This window comes from Mangifera indica, chromosome 13, assembly GCF_011075055.1.
Source record: "Mangifera indica cultivar Alphonso chromosome 13, CATAS_Mindica_2.1, whole genome shotgun sequence".
NCBI lineage: Eukaryota > Viridiplantae > Streptophyta > Magnoliopsida > Sapindales > Anacardiaceae > Mangifera > Mangifera indica.
Genome location: NC_058149.1, coordinates 3,573,646 through 3,589,708, shown reverse-complemented (window position 1 = coordinate 3,589,708; position 16,063 = coordinate 3,573,646). Strand labels below are relative to the sequence as shown.

At 32.3% G+C, this 16,063-nt stretch overlaps 1 protein-coding gene across 1 annotated transcript; it reads right to left on the bottom strand.

The window, feature by feature from the left end:
• Positions 1–14,519: 14,519 nt before the first annotated feature.
• Positions 14,520–16,063, bottom strand: LOC123194960 (NAC domain-containing protein 67-like). The gene is made up of 4 exons (XM_044608468.1): positions 15,868–16,063; positions 15,623–15,739; positions 15,189–15,475; positions 14,520–15,098 (listed from the first exon to the last, which is right to left on the bottom strand). Exons 1-4 carry the CDS (start codon positions 16,061–16,063, stop codon positions 14,580–14,582), a joined length of 1,119 nt encoding a protein of 372 aa, XP_044464403.1. The 3' UTR covers positions 14,520–14,579.

The window sequence follows — 16,063 nt, the reverse complement described above, 5'->3', positions numbered from 1 at the left end:
TTCATTTACCTGCACATCATGACTAATATGCACTTTTTTGTTAATAGGATCAAAGAGTTTATAAGCTTTAGATTTCTCATCATACCCAACAAAAATCAACTTCAAGCTTTTGTCATCTAACTTCACGCGCCTTTGATCCGGTTTGTGCGCATACGCCACACTGCCAAATACTTTTAAATATGCCACTGTTGGTTTTAAACCACTCCATGCCTCTTGTGGAGTTATATATTCTAAGCTCGATGTTTTGCAATGATTTAGCAAATAGACGACATAATTCACTGCCTCTACCTAAAACTCTTTTGGCATGTTTTTACTCTTGAGCATGCTTTAGACCATATCGAGAATAGTCCAATTCTTACGCTCTACGACTCCATTTTGTTATGGCGAATATGGTGTTGTCAAGTGGCGTCAAACACCATGTTCTTCACAAAAAAGATTAAATACGGCCGAAATAAATTCACCGCCTCAATCCAATCTCAAAACATTGATGTAATAACCACTTTGTTTCTCAACAAAAATTTTGAACTTCTTAAAAATTGCAAAACTTCCAATTTTTCTTTCATGAAATGAACCCAAGTTTTGCGTGAAAAATCATCAATAAAAGTTATGAAATATCTATTCCCACCAATTGAGCTCGGCATGATCGGTCCACAAATATCGGCATGCATTAATTCAAGAGGCTCTTTTGCTTGATAATCTACCATTTTCAGAAAGCTACTCCTCAGATGTTTGTCAATCACACACCCTTCACAAAATTTGTCGAGAAAATCAATCGATGGTAGTCCATACACCATGTTCTTGCTAGCCATTTCTTTTAGGCTTCCAAAATTAACATGTCCAAACCTCAAATGCCACAACCAAATTTTGTCTTCTACGCAAGCCTTCAAACACTGTGCTTGAATGTTTACCAAATCCAATTTAAACATCCGATTTTCATTCATCTCAACTTAGGCTATTATCCGATTATTTTTGTCTCGTAAACAAAGAGATCGACTTTTCATGGACACCGTGTGACCCCATTCTAACAGTTGTCGCAAACTCAAAATATTAGTCTTCATTTCTAGGACATAATAAACATTTGAAATAAACTTTTGTGTCACATCTTTCAATTTAATCAAAACATTACCTTGCCTTTCTACATGCACTCTGGAAGCATCACCAAAAAAGACATGACCATTTGAAATCACCTCCAATTTAGTGAACATATGCTTGTATCCACACATGTGGTTGCTTGCACCCGTATCAAGATACCACACCTTCTCTTTTTCGAGACCATTCTCCTTACTCGCCAACAAAACAACATTATTATTTTCAGTTTCTTTCTTAGTAACAAAATTAGCATTTTCCTCCACCTTTTTTTCAGACCAGCACTCATTTGCATAGTGACCATATTTGCCACAATTGTAACATTCAACATTATACTTACTTGATCGGTCGCCTCTTCCACGACCGCGTCTTCCACCATGTGAATTATTGAAGTTTCTTTCTTCGTTCTCGCCTTGTCCATGACCATAACCTCTACTGCGACTAAAACTATGACCTCTATGGCTGCCCTGGCCTCGACCTCTACCTCTATCAACATTGGTTGGTTTCTCTTCTTTTAGCATGGTTTTTGCTTGCAGTGCTTCTTCTAACAATTCTTGTTTTTCTCTTTTTCCTTTGCTTATAAGCCTCTAAAGAACTTATGAGACAGTCGATGGTCATGCCCTCTAAATCTTTTGACTCTTCAATCGCACATACTACATTCTCAAAATCATCGATCAAAGATTGTAGTATTTTCTGTACCACTCTTACATCGATTAGTCTCGTCATTTCTTTTAAGTTGATTGACAACAGTTTGCACCCTCGTTATGTAGTCGGACACACCTTTGGACTCCTTCATTTTCTTTACCTCAAGCTCGTTACGTAGAGTTTGTAATTGAACTTGTTTTACTTGGTCGACACCTTTGCACGCCTTTTCTAAAATGTCCTATGCCTTCTTTGATCTTGTCACGTCGATGATCTTCTCAAAACCAGATTCATCAACTACTTGAAAAAGGAGGTCAAAAGTAGTTTTATCTTTCATATGGGTTTCTTTCAATGTTCTCAATTGATTCGCTGTCATAGAACCTGTTACTTTCGTCTCTTCATAGCCGATTTCAACTACTTCCTACTCATCTTATGTACCGAGCAAGGCCTTCATTTGTATACTCCATTTATCATAGTTGTTCTTTGTAAGATGCGGCAATGGAACCTGTCCAAACAATGTCACGCTGGAGCTTGCCATAGCTTTGATACCACTTTGTTAGAGAAGAGAGGTAACATTATATAAGGGAAAGACTTTTTGTGAGAGAATTATTTGAGAGGAAGACTTATATTTTTTATTTTCCACTACAAATACAAAACAACTAGAGTATTTATAGGTACAAGGATGACTTTTAAAATCTTAAATACATGAACCTACATTGAACTTGTACATAGGCATTAACACCCTAACATTGAACTTGTACATTAGTCATTAACACCCTAACATTGAACTTGTGCTACTAACATTGAACTTGTGTATGAACATGAACTTGAACTTGTACATGAATCATGTATGAACATGAACTTATACTATGAACATTGAACTTTGAATAAAAAAAAACCAAACGTTTTTATAGAAAATTAAGTTTAATTCAACACCACCCCCCTTAAACTTAATTCTGTCTCCATCTTTCATGCCAAGAAGATTCTTAAATTTTTCAAACAACTTGACAGGCAATATGTTACTGCAAATAATTTTTTTTTTTCAGATTAAGAATTCAAAGCACAATTAAACTAGATTCAAATTATGTACACAAGGAAAGGAACTAATCTTTTCTGTTTTAAATCAAACACAAAAAATGCCAAAGATACAATCTTCAATTCAAGAATTAAAAGCATTTCCATTTCAAGAAACTCAAGAACTAAGGACACATCCTTCAACCAAAAAAACTCTAAAACTAAAGCACTTTCTTCAACACTTATAGAACTCAAGAACTGAGCACTTTCACTTCAAGAATTGATGAATCACTCCCACTCCATAAACAGTAAAAGGAATTAAAATCAAAAGCCAAGAAAGTAAAGAACTCTCTTTCTTGCCTGCAAGTCCTGAGGATTTCTCTTATAAAGTTCAACCTCCTTGATCCGATTAGGCAAAAATCTTCCTTAAGTAATGTACCACAAGCTCTTAGTCACTAGGCTCTAAACAATAACCCGATGAAAACATATCAAAATAAGCATTCCCAAACATCACATAGAGTTCACCATCCATATTATAAGGCAACACAGAGCCACCACCATCATTAGGGTTTTGCCCACCAGGGTGTGGAATAATCTATACTCTCTCTCTATATATATATGTAAATATATATATTTCGATAAATATATATAAAATTTTTTCAAAAGCTTCCAATAGTTTCAACAATACAACTATATGTCTACACTTATATATGTTATCATATGATTGCCTAAACAAAGTTGAGTTTTTAATTTATTGAATCTTGGCTAATCTTTATCATAAGTGATGTGTCTTCCAACAAAATCTAGGGTCATCTTGCCTTTGATTTATATAGTATGATTGATATGTTATTGTGTGATCAAGTTTTGTTTTAACTTTAATATAAAATTATTCAATGATATGATAATATTTTAACATTTGTTACTGCATGTGAAATAGAATTGATGTATAAAACCTCTATCCATCCTATATTTATCCCGGGTGATCCTTGAATTGATGTAAATATTGTTAGGTGTATATAAATTAGGAATTTGCTTGACCTTTAGAAGTTTGATTAAAATTTATCTTAACATTTCAAAAATGTTAAAAAAAAAAAGTAATAGTCAAAATATTGTAACATTATACTTTATTAATTACTCATCTTAAATTTAATATAATATTACAAAAATTATTAATTCCGGTAAGAAATTATTATTATGATTATTATTATTATTAACCATATAATTGTTATTACATAAGCTTCAGTTTATTTTTTTACCAAATATAGTGTTAAGTTACTTTTTTTTTTCAGCTCTTTATGACATAAATCACATCATCTATCAAACTCTATTTTAAAAACCGATGTTGTGAAGGCAAAATAGTATTCTCATCATAAAAAAAAAAAAAATTGGAAAAAATTTAAAAGAATGACCATTTTTAGATCTCACCTAAGAATTTGAAAGAATGACTAATTTAACTGATTTGGAAATATGTAATTTAGTCATTGCAAAAGTTTGGAAACTTTAACCTGAGTGGTTACTTTTCTGTCTACACCACCTACAACAACTCAGTTGCCTTCACAACTTACAAATCTATTTTGTTGCTTCATGTTGATTGTTTTCATTAGCAAGCAAGGAGAATTTCATAGCTTATAACTACTATGGATGACATTATGACGCTGAAGAAGTTGCACCATGGGGTAGAGATTTAAGGATGCTTTGGTTTTTCTAGAAGGTGGCTTGTTAGTCTAAGAGTGTGATGGCTTGGTGGAAATTATGGTGGATGACCAAGGCAATTAGGAAAAAGAGGTTGAAGGTGAAAATAAAGGAGAAGAAAAGGGTGTTGATGCAAATATGATATCTAATGGATTTTTTTTCGTTATTTTAGGGTGATATGATATGTAATACTGATAGGCATACTCACATGTAAGGCCATTTATATCTTTTTCCTTTTATTGGATTTGATTATGTGTTATTTGGGAGTGTGAATGGTTCAGCCCCATAAGGGTGTTTGACTGTGTATGCCTTAAGGAGGGCAAAATAATCATGTTACACAAGGCTCGTAGGAATGGTTAAGGTTGGAGGATGAACAACTATGCATGTTGGGAGTGCATGCTCATGCGTATGTCTATTAAATTTGAAAATTAGATAAAATCAATTTTTCGATGACTTTGAAATGTGTTTTTTAACTGAGTAACTATAAGGATAATCGTGCATAAAGGATGCATGACTATTCATAGTGTTATTTCACCAAAATAAAAGTAAGTTTTTGGCTGTTTGGCTCATTATCAAACTTCATAAATTTCATAGTCAAAAAGTGAAAGAGTGAGATTTTCATAAACTTGGAGCATTAGAGAGAGAGTTTTGATCACCAGATTCAGTTATCCAGGTGAAGACTAGCGTATGCTGGAAGATAAGTAAATAGTGTGGTTGGATTTTAGTTTATTAATCTTTTAAGGCTTTTTTTTCTTTTTGCTATACTATTGGAATACCATGACTTCTTATGCATGTTGTGATCTAATATGAGTGTGTCAATATAATGGTTGGACTGATATGATGATGATGAATGAGGATGGAGATTAAGCTAAATCCACATGTTGACATGTATATATATGTATATGTATATTGCTTGATATAGACTTGGAATTAATGTATGATCAATTAATCAAAAGCATGCTTGGTGTTATTGAATGTGATATACATACATACACACACACACATGAAGATATAGCTAAATGTGCATGTTGATGTGTATATATATGTATATTTATATTTTTTGATGTAGACATGGAATTAACATATGATCAATGAGTTAAAAGCATCCTTGGTGTTACTGAGTATGATATACATACATACATACATGTATGTATGTATGAATGTGTGTATGCACAAGGCATGAATGTGTGTATATACATTCCTTCAAACTATGATGCGATATTATGCATGTGTGCATGGATGCTCGTGCATCCCTTAGCTACGTAAGAGACGACTACCCATGAGTTAACAAACAATCACCCTTACTAATAACTTGCATGGTCATGTGGTATTGAACCACACCTATGCATGGTGTTTAAGATGCACGCCTATGTTGAGGAGAATGCACGACTATGACTAGCAGATTAGGACTTAATGTATGTTAATCAAATGTTAGGTTGACCATTAGTCAAGGTTACAACTGAGCATCATGACAGTTAAGGGCAAATGCTTGCGTAGGGAGTTGAGATGGAATGTCAGAAAACTAAGAGTAAGAGAACACCAGAGAATTTGAATATTCGTCATGTTTTTCATAAAAGAACTCACTCAAAAAAACTTACAACATATTCTTTTGTATTGAAATCAATCCAGTCATTAAAAATAAAAAACAATAGGAACCTTTAAATTGTTTTTCACTAGGGCAATCCTCAACCATCCAATCGAACATGCAAGGTATGCTTGATTATAAGAAAAATTCGAAAGCAACAATTATCAGGGTAAAGCCCTAGAAGATATCAATTTGTATATTTGTAGTTATATAATTTAATTATTTATTAATAAAAGGTGTTTTTATTATTCATGCATGTTAATGTTAAACATAATATGTTTATAAGAATAATATATCCTTGGAATTGTATAATCGTGACAAAGAGATTAAATGACTGATCATTAGAACTCTATGATACATTACATGAGAAAAGTTCATTATCTAGATATTACAATGACCAATGACACATGTAATAATGATAGAATTATCATAGTATTGAGTGATTCCACTAAAATGTGGTGATAGTTCTCAATTCATCACACAATTAAGGACAAAAAGTTTTGTCCCCAATTCACTACATAATTATGGGTGAAAAAAATGTAAGCAAAAAACAAAAATTTCACACCTAATTTAGACCATAATAATTCTACCCCAATTTTGCATTTAATCACAGTAGGCTATAAAATAATTTAATTGGAAGATTAGAGAAATAGACAAAGTTGTTTGTGCCATTTTATTATTGAAAATTGGTGTAGAAACGATTGATTATCAATCCTTAAGCAAACTCTTCCTTCACAATTCAGAACATTTTCTTCAATTAGGAAATAGCCCAACCTTTATTTTTTATATATTGCTCAATTAGTTATTGGGCTCTTCCATCAAAAGCCCAATAACTTTCATTAGCCACACTTATAACCCAAATTAATAACCATGATAAGAAGTGTATTAACATATTTCCAAATTATCACATCATGACCATAAAATAATTTTTTTCTAAACTACATATTTACCCGATTGTATTAAATGATAAATAAATATTTTAATCAATGTATGCCCACATTATTCTAATATTCTCCCACTTGGGCAACATTGATTAAGAATAAGAATATATATATATATATATATATATATTTTTTTTCAAGAAGCTAATCCGTTTAAAATTTTGTCTGGGTAAATGACATTTTATCAATCTAAAATGGTCACTAACTTGTAAGAAAACAATGTAGTCTAGAAACCACACTTCAATCTAAAACAATCATGTCAATATAATTGTCAATAATAAACCAAAATAATCTTTATGTTTAAAAAACAACCCAAAATGCCCATAATTAAAATTATAACACATAGATCTATAATTTGGAAGTGTTGCAAAAATAACATCCAAATATGATCACAATAAATATATACTATTACTTGTCGATCTTTTTTATGATTTTTCTTTAACCTTTATGTTAAAAAAGAAACAAGAGAAATCCTGTAACTTCAAATGAAAAACTTTCAACGAAGTTTGCACATTTCACTAATAATCTCAAGATATACAAAGAAATGTTCATATAACTATTATACTTAAGATAAACTTTATTCTTAAGATTCATATTATATTTATACCATAACATCATCAACTATGCAACTATCATACTTAAGAGAAATATTTTTTTTAAGATACATACTGTATAAAATAGTATGTAAAAATATATGATTATATATTTAATATATTTATATCAATCAATAAACATCATATCAAAAATATTTATGAATGTTTAATCATAATAAGACAACAAAAAATAAATTAATGACTCCTTCCACTAACCTAGGATATCAAAAGATTCTAAGACACCCATATTCTTTATATGTTGTTTAAAAACAATGAGTCTCAATCCTTTGATTAGGGGATTGGTAAACATGGAGTCTGTACTAATGTATTCTACAACAACGTCACCTTTCTTGACCAAGTCTCTAACTGTCAAATATTTTATTTTCATATGTTTTGATTTACTGCTAATTTTCTTATTCTTAGAAAGAACACAGTTGCATTATTATCACAATAATTCATCAAAGACCTAGAGATGGAATCAACTACCTAAAGTTCAACAATAAAATTCTTCAACCATATTGCTTGTATAATTATTCTATAGCTACCAATGAATTATGCGTACATGGTCAAAGATGTTGTCAAAGTTTGTTTTACACTGTTTCTATAATATGACCCCACAGTGAGCATAAAAACAAATCCTAAAGTAGACATGTAATCGTCTACACAGCCACTAAAGTCTAAATTAGAATACCTTACTACTTTTGCATACCAACTTGAAATCTTTAATCATTTATAAATATATCATGACTTTCTTGACTACGATCTAGTAATCAATACTTAGATTAGAAAGATAACTACCAAGCACATTCATAATGACTGCAATGTTCGACCTAGTACAAATTTTAGCATACACTAAGCTTCCATTTGCACTAGCATCCAGAAAATGAGACACAAATGCCATTTTCACATCATTCTAAGGATATTCCCTAATACTAAACTTACCTTTTTTCACCATTGATCCTTCACCACCCTTGCAATTGTGCATATTAAATCTCTTTAGCACCCGATCAATGTAATCCTTTTGTGATAATCCTAGTTACCTATAATCCTTATCACAGTGAATCTCAATATCGAGGACAAAAGATTCTTCTCCAAGGTTTTTCATATCAAAAGCCTTAGACAAAAATTGCTTCGACTCGTGAAGAAAATTACCATCATTGTTGGCCAATAGAATATCATCAACATAAAGATAGAAAGTTGAATCTCCTTTCACTAATCTTGATATATACACACTGAGAAATTTTTTTTTTTAAAATCCTATGTGAAGTTATTACCTTATCAAATTTTAAATACCATAGCTGAGAAGCTTGTTTCAATCCATATATAAATTTCGTTAGCCTAGATACCATATATCATTTTCCTTTAACTTTAAAACCTTCTAGATGTCTCATATAGACTTGATAAAGATTTCCATTCAGAAAAGCAATTTTTATATCTATTTGGTGAAACTCTAAATCAAAATAAGCTACCAAAGCCATAATAATTATGAATGAATCCTTAGTAAACACAGGACAAAAAACATTTCATTGAAGTATATAAATTCTTTCTAGGTAAACCCTTAGCAACTAACCTGGCTTTAATTTTATCAATTTTACCTTTAGAGTTTTTCTTGGTCATGAAAACCCATTTACAACCAATTGGTCTAGCCCCATCAAGTAACCCTATAAGATCCCATAAGTTATTGTCACTCATAGACTGCATCTTTTCCTTTATAGTCTCAAACCATTTATCTAACTATGGGCAAGAAACAAATTCTTTAAAATTCACAGGATTTACAATCAGATCAATATCATAATCATATTCCCCAAGATAGACATAATAATCATCAGAGATAACTGGTTATCTTTGTTTAAATGATCTTTTAACAAGAATTAGAACTGTGGGCTATAAATTACAATATTAAACATAAGCAATTGGATTAATGAGGGATCTAAAATAGTATAATCAGTAGTGGTTTCATTTTGAATAGACTCATGTTCTGTAAATTATCTCAATCCTGTTGTTTGGGCTCTTCAATAGAAATGGGTAAGATGCCACTATGTATATCAATTAGTCACTTTAATCTACATGAACCTTTTTTCAAATTCCTTCAATGGTTGAAACCAACTATCATCTACTAAATCTAGCTTTAGAGATTTAATAGTCATTGAATCAACCATTATGGTATTGCGAGAAAAGCAATAAAATTTGTATCCTTTGAAATGTTCAAGATAACCAATAAAGTATCCTTGAATATTCCTTACTTCAAATGGACAACCCTAAACTTGAGCATGTATTAAACTAGGTTATCTTTTTGTCTAGAGCTCAAAGGGAGCCTTGGGTACTAATTTTGAAGGTGTTGGGATTTCAAGGCGTCGATAATCAACAGTGCAGTGGAATTTAAAAATTTTTTATATCAAACAAGCTTGAAAAACCTTAATCAGGATACCTATTTTAAACCATATATTTATGAATACATAAAACACTCATAGGGTGTTTTAGATTTATACTTGTATTGATGGCTTCTCTGAATCTTCACGTGGCTTGAGACCAAACGCTATCCAACCTTTGAGAGGTAACGCCTTGGTATCCAAATGAAGCATGAATACAAGTAAAGAAAATCTAAGCGAAGAGGCTACTAAGGCTCTTAACTAGACTCTCAGTGTTCACAGGAAGAAAAGAAAACAAAGGAACAATGGTTAGGTTTCATTTTGTGTATATTATGTATTTAGCAAAAAATTTATGCCTTTTATTTTATATGTACAGGTGTTCAAGCATGGTTGAAATTCCAAGCGTGCATGACACCTCAACACACATGCATGATTGGCATGTAAAATGCCCAACTGACATATTTCACTTGCATGATTGGCACACATAACTGTGCTAACTAGCAAGCTTAATCGCTTGCATAACTGGCACACTTACTGGTAAGCTTTAACACTTGTACGGTTGACACACTTAAGTGTGCTAGCTGGTATGCTTTATTTCATGGTGTCGATTTGCATCATGCATTTGCATATACGACACCATCATATTAAATGCATAGGTGGTACTTGGTTAAGACATAATCAAACTTGAGTCCTGTCAACCCAGTGGACAAACCCGTTCTATTCGCGATCTTTCTGTCAACCCTGAACACCAGGATTGTTAACAAACAATCTACTCCTCTAAGTTTGATTCAATTCTTCTATACGTGTGACCCATAAGCTCTTTATCAAACAGATAGTGTTCAAATTCAGGGCTAATTTGGACACTTACCAAGATTTGGCCTCTAGCAAAGCATCATAAGTGTCAACAAACATCTCTTGAGCTTTTACAATATCATAGTTATGTGCAAATTTAATTCTTTCATTGACCAATATCTTTTAAGACTGAGACATAGAAATGTGTCTATCTCATTGATTCCCTGGTATAAACTAACACACATCAACGACTAACATGGATTAGGATGTAACCTTATTATAGTATAGCCACAAATTCAAATACCCCTTTATAGAACATGAACTCACAAACCTAATCGAACCCGATTCATATGCACTGGGTTAGCCTATCTATTACTTGGGTCAAATGACCCAGATTGGCCAAACTTGGTCAAACGGGTTAGTCAACCTTTTAGGTCGAATAATCGAGTTAGGAAAACCCAAATTTGACTTGCAATTAGGAAAAACCATATCCGACAATTTGCTAATTTTTGTCATCTAATTCCACCATGACCAACCACTGGTTTGGTCCTTAACTATAATGAATCAATTTTCCATCACTTTTTAGGCGTCAAGGCCGATGACGATATTTAGTCATGATTGCATGGCAGCAACCAAGAGAAGAACTTGGAAAAACCTTATGGCTATAGGAGCTTGTCCGATCACCAACAATGCTTCAACCATAGGGAAACGTCATCTTGGTTGCCACGGCTCACGTCAGTAGCGAATGTTGTGGTGCTGCTACTAGTGTGCACTATTATAGATTCTAAGGTTTTTTTTTTTTAATCAAAATTAAACCCTAAAACTTATGCAAAATAAACCCTAATTTTAATTCTCATGAAAATTCAAATTATATATCTATGTTGATTTGCTCTGATACCACATGTAAGCTTTAATTTTGAATTTAATCTAAATACACATAGAATTTGAAATGCTAAATTTCGTAATTAAATTGAATACATAATAAAAATTAAAGATATAAAAAAACTTGTTTGAGTCATGTCTTTGACATTGAAGAGATTTAGAAATCACCTAAAACTTGAAAACATGTTATAACAGGTCTTCCACTCCATAAACCACCTTATAACGGTTTTGAATGGATAAGCATATCAAAATTAGGTTTTTGAGTAGAGATCCTCCCATTAAAGGTTCAATAACTGTAGGCCCACACTAAATCGCCTACCTAGACCAATAACCTTTTAGTGTATTGGATATGTCTTTTTTAATCACTTAAACCCATTAGTAAACTGGCATTAGACTATTTAATTAACTAGTTTTATGAAATCAAAACATAATTAATGCTAACCCATATAAAACATAATTAATAAATTTATATAATTTGTTTTTATATATAATATTACGCATTTAAAGAAATAAGAGTTTAAAAAACTTGTCATAATTTATTGAATCCTAGCTAGTCACTACCATAAGTGATGTGTCTTCCAAAAAAATCAAAGACCTCTCACCTTTGATTTATGCAGCAGAGTTGATATGTGATCCTTGATTTTGACCAAAAAATTGTTAGATTTGTATAAATTGGGCATTTGCTTGACATTTCTTAAACAATAAGACTAAGCATATATAATTTTTATATATAATTTATGTAAATAGATAATATATTATGATGTGATTGAATGATTTTAAATTAAAAGTAATGTAACACTCAATCACATGATAATATATTATTTATATGTCAAAATTATATATAAAAATTATATACATATAACATTACTATTTCAAAAATAATAAAAAAAAATTTACAAATTATTGTAGTATGGTACTTTATTAATTACTTATCTTAAATTTAATTTAATACCAAAAAAAACTATTGAAGTCGGTGAGAAATTATTATTTATTATTATTATTATCAAACATGTAAGTGTTAAGGCTAAAAGACTTATTCTCACCTCAGGTGTAGTGTAATCTCAAACTTTTAGCAATTAATTTTGAAAATTTAAATATTTACTTATTTATTAAATTTTGTTTTCATTATTAAAAATAAAAATGATATTTAAAAATTTTATTTTAAAAAAATTTATCGTTTTTTCTCATCTTACTTTTGAATACTAATAATTTTCTCTATCTTAGTTTTAAAAAATTACTTTTTCATCCCACTATCTAGGGTTTCCATATTTTAGGGTTACATTCACCCTCTCAAAATTTAAAACATTACACCTATACTCTAAAAAATGTGTTCTCTTTTTTTGGTGACTGTTTTTTTTTTATGATTCACTTAAGCATGTCGTCAACCTCACCACCGACATCTCTTTTCCTTCCTCATTGCTTTTCTAGTACAGAAACCACTCAAAATCTTATCAAAATGATCAGATTTATTGCACAGATTTGTAATTGATCACATTAAACCGTTTTTGTTTTAAGCCTTTATTTTTACTTTGCCGTTAATTTACTTGAGCTCCCTTAACACAACGTAACAAAATAATGCTGCCTTTAGTTTTAATTAACCATTACCACAATAGCAGTACTTAAGCACAACGCAGTCACTTCAAACTTTCTCTATTTATCTCAAGCAACAAATATTAACACAATTAACAACATAATTCTTCACAGCCTCCCTCAAGTCTTAGAATGAATGATAAAGACTTGATTGAAGAATTATGTTCAGTTCCTCCCTCAACTTTTACAGAACCAATCAATCAAGATCCAACAATAGATCTTTATTATGCTAACTTGCACTCTACATCTATCTCTAATCTTTCACCATTAGCTGCTATTATTGAGACACCAACTACTCCCAATTTACTTTTTAGTGCTTCAAATCTCGGAGAAGTTAAGGGTTGTTTAGTCTGCAAATCTGCAATCTGAAACTCAGTTGGCACGTACTAAATTTTTAGAGTTTTTGAAGCAACAATTATTTCTCTTACATCCAACTCTATATGCTTAGTCCTCCCATGAAACATAGCATTCGAAGCCAATGGTGCTGGACTCAAGTTATTGCACCAAATAATTGTTGTGCCAAACAAATTTATACCAATTTCAGCAAACAAACTCTGTAACCAGGCTAACTCTGTTGATGTTTGACTCAAAGCTCTGTATTTAGACTCTATTGAAGAGAGAGCTACAACTCTGTATCTTTGAACTCTATTGAATGAAATTAAACCCAAGGTAAACACAGTGACCAGTTGTCGATTTTCTGTCTCCCAAGTTTCCTGCCTAGTCTGCATTGGAGTAAGCTTCCAAAGTTAACATTGATGCAACTTTAAACCAGATCCCATGCTGAAGTGTCCCTTTTATATACCTGAGAATCCTCTTTACTGCCTGCCATTGCAATTGAGTCTTTTAGAAACTGACTTTATTTATTTACTGCAGCAGGCAAACGGGGTTATGATTATACTATTGTCCAAACCTTCTCTTCTTCAGGAATCCGGAAACATGTCAGCATTTCCACGGAGGGAAGGCTGCATTTTATATGTATTTCCAGAAAAATCAGCGGCTGCTAGTAGCAGAAGTTAGACTAGTTGGGTCCACCTTTTGCCCCCATTAAGTAAAATAGAATAGCAATCTGGCAACTAATAATCATTAGAAACTAGACAAGATTTATTCCAGGGTCGCCCAAATGAATGACGAGAAGTATCAATTTCAGTGAAATTAGAAGTATTAAAATAGGACAGATTGATTTAAACCACTATTGCTACTTTAATCAATTTTTATGTTTCTTGATCTACAATTGAAGTCAACGCATAAGAATATATGTATATCAAGTCTGCAAAATCAATATTAAGCAATAATTTCGTTAGTGAATTGTACAGACAAAAGTAAACCTGAAAAATATTCGAAAAGTCCTGAACTGCCTTCTAAAAACACTATCTAAGAATTCACTCACACGATACTAGAGATGCTTTTTCAGCTTGTTATCATAATTGGTCGTAGAAATGACAGAGGTTGAAGCCCCTGGATCATCTGAGTGATAGTCATTTAACTGCTCCTGATTTATGATATTCGCAGAAGAAAATAGTTCTTGAGGCAACATTGGATTAGGATTCTGATGATAACCAGACATCATAGAGTAAATCATCGGATTCTGCCCAAGCTGAGTGTATAAAGTTTCAGAGCCTTCAATCAGGCCGCTTTGACAGCCATGAAAAAATGGAGAATTATCACTATAATTGAACCCCATTGGATTTGCCTGGTTGTAAGAACTATACATTTGCTCAAAGGGCGGAAAGAAGCTTTCCTGGGGCAGCATTTTGGATTCCTCTACTATTGGCATTTTCCCGCGGTCTTGAATCTGAGGGAGAACTTCATTTTCAGGCTCTTGATCCGGGACTCGCCTGTATCTTGAACAACTTGGACCTTTAGAATACTTGTCAGCCTTATTATATAGCCTACACAACACCCAGTCATCAAGCTGCAGGAAATATGAAGTCAAAGTTAGCACTGCAAAACAGTTTAAGTTTGGCATTGAATTCTAGAGAAAGAAAAGAGTGAATTTTAATACCCGCATATCAGCTTCAACTTCAGACACTTTTCTCCTAGGGAGATTGCCCGCCGTAAATTCGTGCATAATCCAGTCAGTTTTGTTACCGTTGGGAAATTTTCCCTCGTAGAAGACTAAGCCCTTCCGGCATCCAACTTGAACTCCATTATGCTTGACAGGTCTTTCAGTTGCAGTAGCCCTCCAGTATCCATCTCCGGCAGATCGACTAGGCCTCTCCCCATTCTTGTACTTTCTATCTCTTGGGGTAAAGAAATACCATTCGTTGTCTTCATAGGGAATGTAATTCTCTGAACATAAATGAACAGAATTACATCAATCAAAGAAAAACCCCTTTTCTTTCCAATTTTATAAATCTGTTTTATGTTACTGCATATAATTTCTTTTTTTTTTTTCAAATTAAGAAGCACAATAAAAGTAGATCCAAATATGCATACCAGGAAAAGAACCAATCTTTTCTGGTTTAAAACCAAACACAACAAATGCCAAAGATACAAACTTCAGCTCAAGAATTAAAAGCATTTCCATTTCAAGGAACTCAAGAACTAAAGGCACTTCTTCAACAGAAGAAACTCAAGAACTGAGCACTTTCATTTCAAGAAATGATTAATCACTCTTGCTGCATAAACAGTTAAAAGAATTAAAATCGAAAATGAAGAAACTAAATAACTCTCTTTCTTGCCTGCAAGGTCCTGTGGATTTCTCTTATAAAGCTCAACCTCCACCATCCGATTGGGCGGCAAAGGCTCATTCAGTATCTTCTTCCTCAAGTAATGTACCACAAGCTCATCGTCACTAGGCTTGAAACGATAACCCGGCGGAAACAAATCAAAAAAAGCATTCCCATCGCTTATTTGCTTCTCCTCTTTCTCCTCCAT